The sequence below is a fragment of the Brassica oleracea genome, chromosome C4, assembly GCF_000695525.1.
Source record: "Brassica oleracea var. oleracea cultivar TO1000 chromosome C4, BOL, whole genome shotgun sequence".
Lineage (NCBI taxonomy): Eukaryota > Viridiplantae > Streptophyta > Magnoliopsida > Brassicales > Brassicaceae > Brassica > Brassica oleracea.
This window is the reverse complement of record NC_027751.1, coordinates 35,611,243-35,626,179: the sequence shown is the minus strand read 5'-3', so window position 1 is coordinate 35,626,179 and position 14,937 is coordinate 35,611,243. Positions and strand designations below refer to the sequence as shown.

The window sequence follows — 14,937 nt, the reverse complement described above, 5'->3', positions numbered from 1 at the left end:
ACACTAATTTTGAAACAAAAATTTTACTCCTGAACGACAATTAACTGAAACGGAAGGAGTATTATATATTAATCAGTGATCTGGTCTATTTAATTAAAATGGATTTTACTATTAGTCGATATTTATTTCCGAAAGAACAACTACCCAATATATTTGAATATTTTGTTAAGTAATATTTAGTCTTTTGTTTAATTAATTCCACAATCTGCAGTAGTTGAGCTTATAATCAAACTATCGATAAATGTTAGAGGATCGATGTGATCTCAAAACCAGCTAATTAGTGAGGCGCATAAAATCATAGTTAAAGTGTATAAGGTAGTTTTTTTTTTTTTTTTTAACCTGGGGGTATCCCGGGTGTATGGAAGGGCCCAGACTAATTTCTAAGGGGAGGTGCAGTCCACGGATAGACCTTTTCTCCGGGTATGCAAATGGGTCCTAAAGCATGGATCCATATCCGTGTGGGGTGTTCAGAGACATCATGAGGTAGTTCCCTCCGGCAGGGTTCGAACTCGACCTGGGTGCAGGAAGGAGTCCGTCCTTACCATTGGGCCATGATGTTCCGGACGTAGTTATGAGAAAAAAAAATGAAAGGTTTAATTATATTTCAGCACTAAGATGTGGCTGGCTTAGTTTTATATACTTGTGTAGCTTGACTAACGAAGCTTTAAATTAAGCTTTTCCCAAAGTAATAGTTTTCCTAATTTCAGTAATTATCATTGTTATGTGCTTGCTTTATATGATTTAATATATCACAATGTATCTAAAAATTAAATGTAACTTTAAAGGCGTCCAAATGTTGAGACAATAATTTCAAATAAAATCTTTTTCAAATTTTTTTTTAATAATTTCAAATAATCAACATTCGAGTCCGAAAGATAATTAGTTCACTAAGTAAAGTTCGACTAAAGGCCTGACTGGTTCAAACGCAGCGGTTGCGGTTGTGGGAATTTGCGGATATTGGTGGTTGCGGTTTCTAGCGGTTTTAAGAGATTTGTACGACTAATGTTGCGGTTAAAAATTAGTGTATTTGCAAGATACTTATGACTGGTTAACTATTAAATGTAATATCGGCTAAATAATAAATTAATAATATTTACAATTAATATAATTATAAAATATCAAAAATCATAAAATTATAACAAATATAAAATTTATATTAAGAAAGTTATAATTTTATTTTATTTTTAATTTATAGAAATTATTTTATTATAAAATTTTATAATATTAATTAAAATATAATAGATATATTTTAGTATTTTTATAATTTCAATTTTAAAAGTTTTATTGAATGTTTTTATTTTTGTATTTATATTACTAAAAAAAATTTACTTACCCGCAACCGCAAACGCTAGCTGAAACTAACTTTTGAATTTATGAGGTTTAGAGCAGTTTGAACCGGTTTACAGCGGTTTGAAACGGTTTAGAGTGGTTTGAGTGATTGTTGCAAACCACCAACAACCGTTACAAACCGCTGTGTTTGCGGGTGAAACCAGTCATCCCCTAAAGGGGTAAAATTTACTAAAACCAATTGAACGTGAATTTTGCTATCAATTGGTTGCTTTCATGATTATGGTTACTTTTGTATTACATATAATTTATAGTTTTGTAATTGGACGTGCAGTTGTAAACTTGTAATCGATTATATTAATATATGATATTTCTATTTTTAGCTGGGATTAAACTTATATTTTAGTTTAATCTAACCTAAAATAACATCAAAATTCACATCCTTCAAAAAGTAAATTACCCTGAAACAACAATCATTACATTTTTTTTTTTTGCTTCCTATCTTGATCAAATTAATGAGCCAACCCTATTGTTCTCTAATTGAAAAATAATAATTATGATTAATCTTTCATACAATCATGTCAAATTGAAAAGCTGAATATTCTCTTTCTTTCTTTTGTGCTGATAATTCTCAAAGGGACTAGGGTAGGTGGGTGATCCAGAGAGCTTTTTAATCAGTGTTCATAAGAGAATCCGCAGTTTTTTTTTACATTTACAAATTAGAATTGCAAAGAAAGACGAAACCTTTTTCGAACGAAGACACGGCTCTCCAACTGTAACATCGCACTCATCGAGTTTCCACTTCATCTTTTTAGGATATTCATTGCTTGCTCTCGAAGGAAGTCTTGTACCACTTTATTTAATCCTATTTAATTTCTTCATTTTACAAATTAAGCTTAAATTTGAATAATAAAATAGCCGTTTGCTGCAAAAAAAAAAATGTTATTCTAAATTCCAGACAAAATTCAAATAAACTATAAAAGGTTTATACTTGCAGTCATTTATTTAGCATTTTTAGCATGAAAAGTTATATCACAAAATCAAAATAGTGCCGGTAAAAACTTTAAATATTGAAGTTAAAGACGAGTGGAGTTTATAGTTAATAATAATAATTACTATTAGTTACTTTTGCTAAATAACTTAAAACTCGTAGTTAAACACAAAAGTAATTTTTAGAAAAACAATATATATATATATATCTTATATACTAAAGCACAAGTCGCTTAAGCAATAAGATTTTGACATGTGTATTTGTTTTTACAAAAAAAAAAATTAGACCAAATTCTTTGATTTCAAATATCTATGTAATTGCAAAATTATTAACTCACTGTTTTTTCACAAATTGCTATCATCACACGTTCCATGAATTCAGTAACTCCCGATACCAACTGCCCATCTCACATATAGTGTTCAGCTTTTTTTTTTTTTTTTTTTGTCATCCATTCATAAATCAGGGCAAGACCACGTCATATCTTTTATAGTGTTCAGCTAACTATTTTTTATCTTTCGATTCTTCTTTTTTGATTCTTCTCAATAGTTTCACTTTCTTTGTCTTTTGATATGGGTTGTGAGTATAGCAAATATCTTTATTCAAATCGATCATTTAAAAACAACTTTCTATGATTCTTTCTACATGATTCAAGCTGATATCATAGTTTACTTCTATTTTATATTCTATTTTAACAAAAGAATGAAAACCAGAGATTTGTTTCAAAGGATATTACTGTTAGAAGCATGAAGTTATTTGATTCCCAGCGTGACGTTATTCCTGTGAAAGAGGTAAACAGATTACATTTAAAATTGTAATTATCTAAAATATGTTTAGATAGATGGAGCTTTGTAGACATTTTTAAAAAATTTAGAAGAAAACTAGAAAAACAGAGCGCGGTTAATTTGTATTAGGACAAATGTGAAACTGTATGGGAAACATATGTATATACTTATTTATAGTTTGTTGATTTTACTATCTTTTTCAACATCACTAATTTACTAATCTATCAATGAAATTTATATGAGAAACATATTTTAATATGAAAATGGGTGCAAGTAAATATTCAGTGAAGATATTTAATCACGTTTTACATGTGTTATCTAGGTTTAGAAAATATGACTAAAATAAAATTTTATTTTTATGCTTTGAATCATTATAACTTATGATCAGATAATTTTGAAAATAATGAAAGTAACCCGTGCTTTAGCACAGGAGATAATACTAGTATATATATATTTCATTTGCCTTATTTCAAATCATTTGGTGAACTAACTGTTTAATATTTACAATGAGGCCTTCCAAACATGTGTGGAATGCTCTAAAAAAAATTCTTTAATGCATAATATTAACCACAAGAAAACATTTCAAATTTGTGATGGTTAATTCATGACTTATCATAGATCAAGTGCATGAGTTACAATTGATATATAAAGAGATCGATAAAGAATGAATGAAGCTATGTGAAACGTTTATAGTGGATTGCTTCATTGAGAAGCTTCATACAAGTTTGGCGAACTTAAAAATTATCTTGTTTATAAGCAAAAGACTTTCAAGTAGCAAATATGATTACCATACTTCAGAATGACTTACTGAAACGTGAAAAGAGCCAATTCATACTCACGATATTAATGTCACAGAGTACAAGAATATTAGAAGGAAATGCAAGATTCTAAAAAATCTGGCCGAATAAGCTTGCTCAGCAAGCACCCACGAGCTTAAAGAAACAAGCTCAACCATCCACAAACATTAAATTCACTAGGAAGTGAAACTATTGTGGCAAGATAGGTCATAGCTCCTCAGAATGTCGAAGAAAAATTATGGGAAAAAATCAGGCAAACCTAATTGAAGTTGATCTGTGTGCTTTGGTCACAGAAGAAACATGGTTGAAAATAACCCCAAAGAATTGTGGTACAACAAAAGTACTACTACATACATATGTCCAGTACCTATCAGAAGAGCAAAACTGATGATCAAGTGAAGATGGGAATAACATTTAGTCCAAGATTGAAGAAACTGGAAAAGTTGTGTGAAGCTGACTTCAGGCATGCAATTTACACTCACCAACGTGAAGCATGCATGTTCTAGACATGAGGAACCATCTGATCTCTAGATCACTCATGAGTAAGCACGGTTTTGGAATCAACTCTGAATCCGACCAGCTGATCCTCAGAAAGAGTGGTGTTTTTATTAGAAACAGTTTTACCTAATTCCAAAGTTTCAATGAATAAAAATCCAGTTGCTTATGTCGTTGAAGCTTCTAAATGTTGCAGGAACATGGGCTAGCTCATAATCTGTGGGGTTGCGTTGCTAATCACAAACTATATCTTCAAAAATACCTCATAATGTAACAAACAAAACACCATATGAACTTTGGAAAGGTAACATACCTTCGTAAAAATACCTCAAAGTGTGGGGTGTTTGGCAAAAGTCGTAGTTCCACATATTAAAAGGGTCACAATTAGACCTAAAACCGTGGATGCTTTATTCATTTGTTATGCACACAATAGTAGTTATTATTGGTTCCTGATAATTATATCAGATATACCAGACATCCTTATAAATACGATCATGGAATCCAAAAATGCATCATTTTTAGAAGATATGTTTCTGTATAAAGATAAAAAAAAAATACCCTCAACGCACTCTTGCTGAAATAGATGTGAATACCTTCGTTGATGAGGCAAGTATTTTTGGAACTTATGTAGTTGAAGCAAAAGATTTTGAAAATGAATCAAGACGAAGTAACTGAGCTCGTAAGGAAAAGTCCTTTAGTAAAGATTTTATGATTGTATATCTCGCTGATAATGAGTCGAAATCTTATGAAAAAGCCATATCTAACCTTGACGCAGACTTCTGGGAAGAAGAAGTCAATAGTCTTTTTTTTTTTATTTCAAAACGGTTATTCTATTTTAAAAACTTGAGGTGATCTGAGAAACCAGACCGAACCAAACAACCAATGAAATACAATTCCCTATGAAATGATCTCGCTATCTTAGCTAATCAATCAGACGATCTAATATGGGATCGAGGAAAGAAAACTATCGAGAATTCCGTGAATCAATCCTTCAACTTGAACAACTCCTTCGGCTCCGTAGAAAAGTTCGGCCATGCTTTTGGGTCTTGTATCATTGAGATCAAGTCCTTGCAATCAGTTCCAAAAGATTGACATGTCGAATGATATAACATGCCCTCCACTGCCCATGACAAAGCTTCTAGCTCCGAATGGAGGAGTGAAATTCTTCGAGTTTGGTTTCTTGCCCCTAACAGTTGTATCCCACCTCTTGCATTTGTCCAAGTCCATCCATAACCACCGAAGAGTGCGTCATGAGTCCAGGATCCATCAATCATACACCTCTTAGAGGTTGTATGTTGTTCTGGCGCATGTACCTCCACCATTATTTCCTGTTTTTGTTTTGCTTCAAACCAAGCATGACATTCTGATTCAGCATGTCGGACAGTTTCCAAATGGTCCATGTGTATCCCTCTAAAGAGTTTGTCGTTCTTCCCTTTCCAGATGTACCATATAATCCAAGGGTAAGGATCTCTATCCAATTCTGATCGTCAATCTCGTTCTTCCGCCATAATAGATAGTCCATATTTGTAAAATGACTCACACTTGGAAATAGCATCGGTGGAGTTGGTGTTGCCGCATGTGTCCAAGTCTGTAGGGCTGGAGGACATTCAAATAAGAAGAAGTCAATAGTTAAATTTGATTAAATACTGCAAAACCATACATATGTGATAGTTGATTTACTTCAAGGTTTAAAACACTAGCTAGGTTCTAGATGGCTGTTTAAAACCAAGTTGAAAAGTGATGGCTGAGTTGATAAGCACAAGGCCAAACTTGTGGTGTAATGATTCAGACAAAAAGAAGGTCTAGATTTCTTTGACACTTGTTCTACAGTGACGAGAATAACTTCAATCAGAATTCTGATTGCAGTTGCAGCATTAAGAGACTTAGAAATACATCAAACGGATGATAAAACTGCCTTTCTGAATGGAGATTTAGAAGAGGAGATATACATGAAACAACCTAAAAGTTTCGTGATTTCGGGTGAAAAACACAAATTTTGGAGGCTTGTGACGTTGGTGTATGGCCTGAAGCAAGCTCCAAAATAATAGCATGAAAAGATTGATAATGTGATGATGTCAAATGGTTTCAGCATCAATTAATATGATAAATACATTTACTTAAAAAGTACTCCTAGTGGATATTTTATTTTACTTGTACGTAGATGACATGTTATCGGCAGCAATAAGGATATCATTCAACAAATCAAGAACATGCTTAATGGTAAGTTCGACATGAAATACATGGGTCTTGTGGATGCTGAAAAGATACTCGAGAAATTTAAGATCTACTCTAGTGGAACTGCAAAAACTCTTGACACTATAATGCACTTGACCAAGAACTCAGACGAGGCAGTGTCACAAGTGGTGTATGCACAAATAATTGGAAGTCTGATGTACTTAACCAACTGTAAAAGACCCGATCTAGCACATGCAATCAACGTATTATGTCTCTACACAAGTAATCCAGGTCACAAACTAGAAAGCCATAAACAAGGGGGGATACGTAAGTACATTTAATAGGGGGCACAAAAAATATTCATTCTATTTTCATTTGAGTTGGAGGCACTTATATGTATTTATAGCATTTGTCAAAGAAAATTTAAAAATTAGTTGGGGGCACATGCGTCCGTACGTCATACACTCCTTCCGCCCCTGGTCATAATAAGAGTATTAAATTATTTACGATACACCAAAAGTTATGGGCTGAACTAGGGTAAAAACCAGCAGTCTTGGAAGGATACAGTGATGCAAACTGGCTATCAAACTCAAAGAACTCTAAATACACAATTGGATATGTTTTTACGCTTGGAGGTGCAGTAATATCTTAGAAATCTTCCAAACAAACTTTATTGGCCAGATCTACTATGGAATCTGAGTTCATCGCTTTAGAAAAACCAGCAAACGAAGCATAATGATTTCGTAATTTCTTGGAAGATATTTTAATGTGGGAGAAACCAGTCTCAGCTCTATGCATACATTGTGCTAGTCAATCGGCTATAGCTCGGGTATTGAATACTCTATATAATGGTAAATAGCATCACATCAGACGATGACATAAGACCATTAGACACTTGATATCAACCGGTGTTATATATGTGGATTACATTCAGTCAGCTGACAACCTTGCGAACCCGTTTACCAAAGTTTTGCTAAGAGATCAAGTATTGAATTCATCTAAGGGGCTGAGTTTATTACATATGACTAAGAATATGTTTGATTGAAACCCCACCAACGTGACTGGAGATCCCAAAATGTTAGGTCAAAAGGCAACTAAGTTAAGCAGAATCTAACTAAAGCACTGAGAGTTACTCAGATACACGGATGAACAATAGTGGTTCCTACAAATATTAAAAGGTAAAGCAATGGCTTTTTGATGAGATAAGGCCATAAACTTGCATATATATGTATATAGAGTATGACACGATACTTTTTGTGTATATGACATGCAGTAATGACAATTATCTAGTGAGTGTGAAATGGAGAGTTTCTAGGAGGATGAAGTTCTGGCTATACTCTCAAAATTCACTCACGACTCGACTGTCATGCAACTTCACGGCCAAAACGAACATAATAGAGAATTTAACTCTATAAGAAGACTAAGCTTATAGGTTTACAGAAAACTTCGGGTGATTCAAGATATCACATTCACCTCTTGCAATGTAGATCCGACAAGTACTAACAATGAGTAGTTCAAGGATGGAATACGCTACCACCTCAGATGTAGTTAATTTTTGCTTATACTCTTGAAAGTATGTCTGTCCGTCTATTCTATTGTTAAGATTCTAGTTAATAGAGTCTGCATATGCTTAGAGTAATTTATATTCATGTGGATAATTTTTGGAATCCAATTTTCATAAGCCTTTGTGCTGTGTAAAATTGTTGCTTAAATATGTGAAGAGAAATGTGGAAATGTCTTTTAGGATCTAAATGAAAAATATTTCAGTTAAATGAAATGGAAGATTAAAAAGTCTCACATTATTTATGATAAGAATTTTTTGTAGTATATATATGGCATTCACTTATCAAAATTCAATAGCTTGTGGACACACTATGGAGAAGGAATGAGAGGGGTCATGTAAACATCAAACACACACACGCGACACCGTCCCGGGGACGGGCTAGGCTTGGACTTGGGTACTAGGGAATGTGGGCTTTAGCCCACAATAAGATGTTCTTTTTAGAGTAAATTCATACCAAGATTTTTGCATACTTTCCTAATAAATCTTAACAGATTACGTCTAAAATATCTCGATAAATTTGAACGTTTTAGATTATGTCAAGATCATTTTAAAATACTTCCAGATAATTATTGGAATATTTTTTAACCTCATCTCGCATGATAAACATAAATATTTCCAGAATATTATTTCTTTTATCGTTATTCTTAGTTTGAAGATCAATCTTCCTTCACATAAAGCAACTACCCTCTTCATAACTCCATACGCATAAATGCAATTAGAAAGTTTCAGCAAAAACCCTAATCGTCTACCTAGTAACTCGCGAGAGTATTCGTAGTAGTTACAGTTTACATATTCTGTTTTTTAGTGTTACAAAACAATCTCGTCACGGTTGTATCATGAGATTTAGAAATCACATAGAACCGTTACACATTATGGGTGATTTATTGAGTTAAGGAAATAGATCAAATCTCGATTTCGTGAATTCGTGTTTTCTTTAACGATTTCTCAAACATGTTCATATTTTATTATATCGTTTATTTACCATTCCGTTTGTGATTTTCAATTAAGATTTTCGCAGTCCCACAAAATTAAGTAAAATGGTGTTGTTTCCTGATTTCACAGTTTTTTTTTCCTTTTCCCTTACCATTTTCCTGATACTTCAGTTTATTTCCTTACCGTTTCTTGTTTCATCAATCATTGTTTTCTTACAAGCTTTTAGATTTTCTATTTTCTTTATCTTTCTGATGAGTAAGATATCTCAAGAGCTGGTGTTGAGCTGACTGCAACCACTTGTATTAAAAATAAAGAAGAGAAGAGACAGTTATGCTCGGGGAGAGGAAGTGAAGAATAGTATTAGTAGATACATGTTGTAGAGTTCCAAAAAAAAAAAGATACATGTTGTAACTTGGTAGTCCATGCTTAATACTTCATAGTGTGGAAGAGCCCACATGTGACTTACATCTCCACATGGTACTTGTTAAGCAAAAAAGGAGAAGATACGGAGAGTTCAAAAATCAAAGTTACGATCATAACAAATCCGAGATTTGCAAACTTAACTAAAACTCGTACATAACAAGCAACGGATTTGACACAACTAACACATAACAAGCATTGATGCTATACCCAAAATACACATAAACTTAAGAAACCAAAATATACTTTGGTAACAGACGTACAAACAACCTCTATTCTCATTCATCAGATTCATCTGAATCCTCTGCCGTAACATCAGACGAACCTTCTTCTTCCTCAATTACCTCATCTGTATCTCTCTTTTTCACTTTGCTTGCCATTATTTTGGCTAAAGCAGCAGTTTTACTTGCCCTATGTGACCGGGTCATCAAAGTATTAGGAGCAGAAGGTGGAGGAGATGTTTCTTCTTCATCTTCTTCATCAGAGGATTCTTCAATCCTTCTTACTCGTCTTCTTGAAGGAGCAGGTCTTGTTGAGCATGGAGCAGGTGTCTGTGGTACTGTTACAGGTGCAGTGATGTCCATGTCGTAATTTACTCCTAGTGATTCTGTAAATAACCATTAGAAAGAAACCAACAATCAAAGAGAGACTATATCACTTCTAACTATCCAGCTCCCAGCTCAAGTTTTTGGTGGACCTTGTGCAAATTCTAAATTTTCAAGAGTAATAAAAATAATTTGCAAAACTAGGACCCTAATTCTATAAAAATGGACCTTAAATTCTAACCAAATTTTGTTAATTTCTTGGTGGACCCTGTGCAAACGGTGAAGTCAAAGTATAATGTACAAAAGCAAAAGATCAACGTACCGAAGATGGACTTTGCTTCATCTTGTGAAAGCTCCTCGCTTGGATTATCATCCAAAGATTTTAGATGTTCAAGCACCAGTTTCACTTCCTTGAGAAGGTCCTTCTCTGAGTATGCAGAGTCCGCGACTCGGCTTAAAAAAATTTTGATCAATCTTATTACATTTTGTTCTGATGATTTTAGATTGAGCAGCACGAGAGTTTTGCACAGTGCTAAAACATATGCCTTCTCGGCTGCAGTCTTCTTTGCCTTGAAGCTCACCATCTGTAGGAAACAATATTATCAAAGGGGACTTCTTAGCCAACTATGACGGGAAAAGAGATTCTACCCATCAAAGGAATATAACTAACCTCGATGACTATGCGTATGGCTAACCCTTCTTCTGTACGGTCTAGTGGAGGCTGGATAGATTCTTCTAGTGAGTCTGGTGATTTGTATAGTGGGGTTTGCATCATCTGCACAATAAATCTAGATGCTTGAACGGCACGCTTGCGTTGATTTGATACGACGTATGAAGAGTTTTTAGAGTTTCCATTATCAATCCCAGGCCACATTGAACGTATGAGAGGCACAAAAGCCTTTGACACGTATCCCTACATCACATGCCAAATAATTAAGCTGACAACTATATAAAACTAATCAACATATGAACAAACACGCCATGAAACCTCTTTCTTAAGGACATATCATGATCTTTGTTACCTTATGCTTTTCCGAGAGGGAAGCGTAGTGCTCGAAGAAGACAGATAAACACTGTTTGAACCTGGACAATAATTAAGCAGAGCAAATCATTAGTGGATATTCTGATGACAAAAGTTATCAATCGAACAAAACGGGATCCCTATACCTGAGTTGTTCCTTTGATTCCTCGCTGAAGTATAATGAAATCAGCTTGACCAAAACAAAAGGATATAAAGATGCAGGCAAGTTTGGAAACTTCTCTCCTAGAAGAAGAAGTTTCGCAAATCCCTCCCCGACAGTTGCTTTAACCGACTCATTCTCAGTGCTCTCTGTGTATGCTCTCCAGTCCTCGCTTTCAAGTCCAGCATACAACAGATCGAGCATCTTAAAGTTTAAATCTTCTTCGGCATTGGACAAGTCGACAGGTACAAAATCAATGTTCTCGTCCTCAAATTGTGACAAGATATCTTGTCCCATTGCCTTATCAACTTCGGCTGGGCTATGCCACATCCCAAGATCCACTAGTGCTTTGGAAGCCATAATACTAATCGGAGGAGGGCTTCTACAAAAAGCTACCCGTAGCTGCCTTACTAGCTCTTCGCTAGGTTTCTTTTCTAACAAACCAAACAGACCGAGGCACTTTATTGCAATCCTTTGCACATCCAAGTGAGTGTGTTTTGCCTGCATTAAACGAATCATATCAGAAAGAGTATTTGTTTGTGCAGTGTCCAAGAAAGCTGGACAGTGACAAAATGATGACCAGGTTCTGTAATGTAAACAGAGGAGTAGAAAACATACCCCTGGAAGCAACAAAGCATGCAATATCTCTTCTGGTTCAATAGCCTTCTCTCGCAGTGAATGTAAAGATTCCCCATTTTCCAAGAGAAGACTTGTCAGAGAAAGCATGTGCATCCACTGCAGGAAATCCGCAGTCCTTTCCCTACAAGGTCTGGCTAGTTCTTCAACAACAACAAGCATAAGTTGTTCATATTCTCCAGGGGCAGAATGGACTTTCTTAGCTAATTTGGACACTGCATCAGCCCAATCTTTATCACCACCGAGGTTTATACCGTCTCCAATTACAATACTGTTGCCATCTTCATCTAATTCTTGCTCAAAAGGTCTATGGAGCAGCTCCTGGACAAATGAACTTGCAGTCTTGTGGAGCATAGCGTCAGAGAAATCAAGCATTGTGCCCAGCAATAATAGTTGCCGCGAAGCAAAGTGATGATTCGGTCCTGAAAGTTATATGTAAGCAGAAGGTAACTAACTCCCAGACAAAAACAGCTAAGTTTTGGTATTAAAAATTTATCTGGACTCACCAGCTTCTATATGAGCTTTAACTAGAACAACATAATCAGAAACTGATGCAGGAAGAATTCTTTCCAGCAAATCATTAGCATCTGAAGCTTCGGCTGCGTAAACTGCTGCCTCAGCTCCCATCGCAGTAGCAGCATCAGAACCCTTTGCCTGTGTAACATCTCATCATCATTAGTGTGTCCCGCATATAAAACCAACAATCGGAGAATATAAATCATCACACGAACAACCAATAATATATCAAATGCTAGCTAGTAGACTATATATATTCTAAGAGGATTTTGAGTAAGCTCATGCACATCCTAGAGGACATATCTGCGTTTAAGGAAAGGTGAAGCAAACTGACAAAAGATGTTTTATTGTTATGATAGTATTGATTTCTTTTAACTTTTTGTTTTGTTTGAGATCTTACGATGTATCTGAAAATCCATTTTAAGCACATTATCATTCACTGAAGCTAAATAGTATATTTTCAGAATTTGTAGCTTCACAAAAATCTTATTTGAAGCATAAGAATACCTAACCTCAGTAATGAGTAGCTAGTGCGCTGAAAACTTACTTGAGCGCTTTTGTGCAAGTTCCTGCATATAACCCTCCAGTAAAGAGCAATCTCCGGCTCCATAAGTTGGATGCTGGGCGTAGAACATGTACTCTCATCTAACACGTGTATAAGAAATATAAGGTAATGCAGAAAAAGCAAATTACACATATATAGTCCAGACTTCAACAGACCTCTAGCTTCACCATCAGCTGACGATATGTACTGCTGGATGCTTTTATCATCGCTCGGCATTATCAGTCCTTCACTTAACAGAACCTCCAAAGCTGATTCTGCAACAGATTCATAGGTTTCAACATCGAGGTACTTAAGAAATTCGATAGGATCTCCTTGACAAGAGTTTGACAGCCACTGATCTTTCATTAGCTTCAAACACTCCTTTGAAACATTTACAGCGCGATCAGCAAGCCCTCTTTCCAGAATTGTTGTCCTAAGCTTGATGCTAAAGCAGGGAAATAAAAGAAATATAACCTTTGTCAATAAGGCTAAGTGTAGAACAGTTGTTACTGAAAAACGAAAGCATAGAACTCATCTTCGAAAAAGCTCTAAGCCCAAAATTCACCTTAGACTCTGAAGAGGAACTTTATTAGCGAGAACAGAGTAAGCTGCTTTGCGTACTGATTCGTTAACATCGAGGGTGCAATCAATGATTGCTTGGGTGGTCGCATTTGAAGGAGGCAGTGATAGAACAATTGTTTTGCGTACCTCCTGAATGGAAACATTAGCAATATAATAAGACTTTGATGATAGCAAAGAAGAAATAGAAATGGAACAAGGTAGAAACTTTTACGGGATTCTGTTCGAGAGGAAGGACCTCAAGGAGCAAATCAAGAATGTCAGTATTATCAGGATCGTTCACAAAACGTGAAAGAGACCTGACAGCAAAGGTACGGATGACAGGGACTTTGTCCCGCACACGCACCATCATACAGTCTATTACATCGTCCCACAGCTCATCCCCCACTTCCACGTCATCTGGCAGCCTCAATATTATCTGCCATAAGAATCACAAAGCAAATCCAAAGTCCATAACTTTTCTATTTCAAAGTTGAATTAAACTCCAATTCATTCAATGGCAAATACAACACGTGGAGAATCTTTTGATTTTAATTCAAAATAACATTTTCTCAATTAGAGGAGAAAGAACCTTTAATTAATACCTCGGAGATGATCTGGCACGCCCTGAACCTAGCGTTTCGGTTCGCAGCAACAGAGCCAGGAATCAAAAACCTGAGGAACTCATCGAGAAACTCGTCGCAATCGGAATCGCCACCATCCGAATTGGTACCAAGGCAAGCGAATTCCGCCACGAAGCGCACGATGCGCTCTGCTGCCGCGGTTCTCCGTTGCGCCGCTGCGAAAAGAGGGGTTAGGGTTTTGAAAAACACCGAGGAGAATCGACGGAGAGGAGGCGACTCGTCGTCGGAACCGGAGGGAGATAGTTTGGATCGTAGGGAGGCTAGCTCCTTGAGCTTCCGGTTATGAGTGGCGTACGAAGTGCGAGTGTCGTTCAGGATCTTGGCGATCTTGTGGAGGAGATGGAAATCTGCTGAAGCGGAAGCGGAAGCGGTTCCAGATTCTTCGCCCATGTTCACAGAGAAATTTGAATTCTCGAATGAACGCTCTTGTGAATATGAGAGTTTTCTTTTCTTAATTAAAAGAAAAAAAGTTATGTGAGACTTTAGAGATCTATAGGGTTATTTCAAGCTTTCAAAATTTTCAATGAGCGGGAAATTGTGGATATTTATTTTTTTTTATTGAATTGATCTTTTTCTTCAAAGTCTAAAATAATATTTTTCTGAACTAGAAAAAAACAAATGTAAATTGGATAAATAGGACACTTTGAACTTGAATTTGTCACATTAGGATTTCTAGAAGATATTTTAGGAAAATAGGATTTTAGATCTTGTAAAATACCAAAGTACCCTTAATTTACCAATTATGTTGAATTTAAATTATAAATTATAATAATTTTCGTTTTAATGTTAAAATTAAAATCTATAAAAATTAAAAAAAAAGTCGGTTTAATGTTAAAAGTAAAATCTATTAAAATTAAAAAAAAACACTA

At 35.2% G+C, this 14,937-nt stretch overlaps 1 protein-coding gene across 1 annotated transcript; it reads right to left on the bottom strand.

The window, feature by feature from the left end:
* Positions 1 to 9,535: 9,535 nt before the first annotated feature.
* On the bottom strand, positions 9,536 to 14,532 carry LOC106336850 (condensin complex subunit 3). The gene is made up of 12 exons (XM_013775807.1): positions 14,030 to 14,532; positions 13,660 to 13,863; positions 13,432 to 13,577; positions 13,043 to 13,311; positions 12,870 to 12,967; positions 12,313 to 12,460; positions 11,789 to 12,228; positions 11,157 to 11,671; positions 11,012 to 11,072; positions 10,660 to 10,902; positions 10,312 to 10,573; positions 9,536 to 10,051 (listed from the first exon to the last, which is right to left on the bottom strand). Exons 1-12 carry the CDS (start codon positions 14,456 to 14,458, stop codon positions 9,723 to 9,725), a joined length of 3,144 nt encoding a protein of 1,047 aa, XP_013631261.1. The 5' UTR covers positions 14,459 to 14,532; the 3' UTR covers positions 9,536 to 9,722.
* Between the last annotated feature and the right edge of the window lie 405 nt (positions 14,533 to 14,937).

Coding starts and splice junctions, on each gene's coding strand:
- LOC106336850 (XM_013775807.1), bottom strand. CDS start 14,458: ATGGGCGAAGAATCTGGAACCGCTTCCGCTTCCGCTTCAGCAGATTTC. Junction 12,229..12,312: donor TAAAGCTCATATAGAAGCTG/GTGAGTCCAGAT, acceptor TATAACTTTCAG/GACCGAATCATCACTTTGCT. Junction 10,903..11,011: donor CCCTCTCGGAAAAGCATAAG/GTAACAAAGATC, acceptor CATGTGATGTAG/GGATACGTGTCAAAGGCTTT.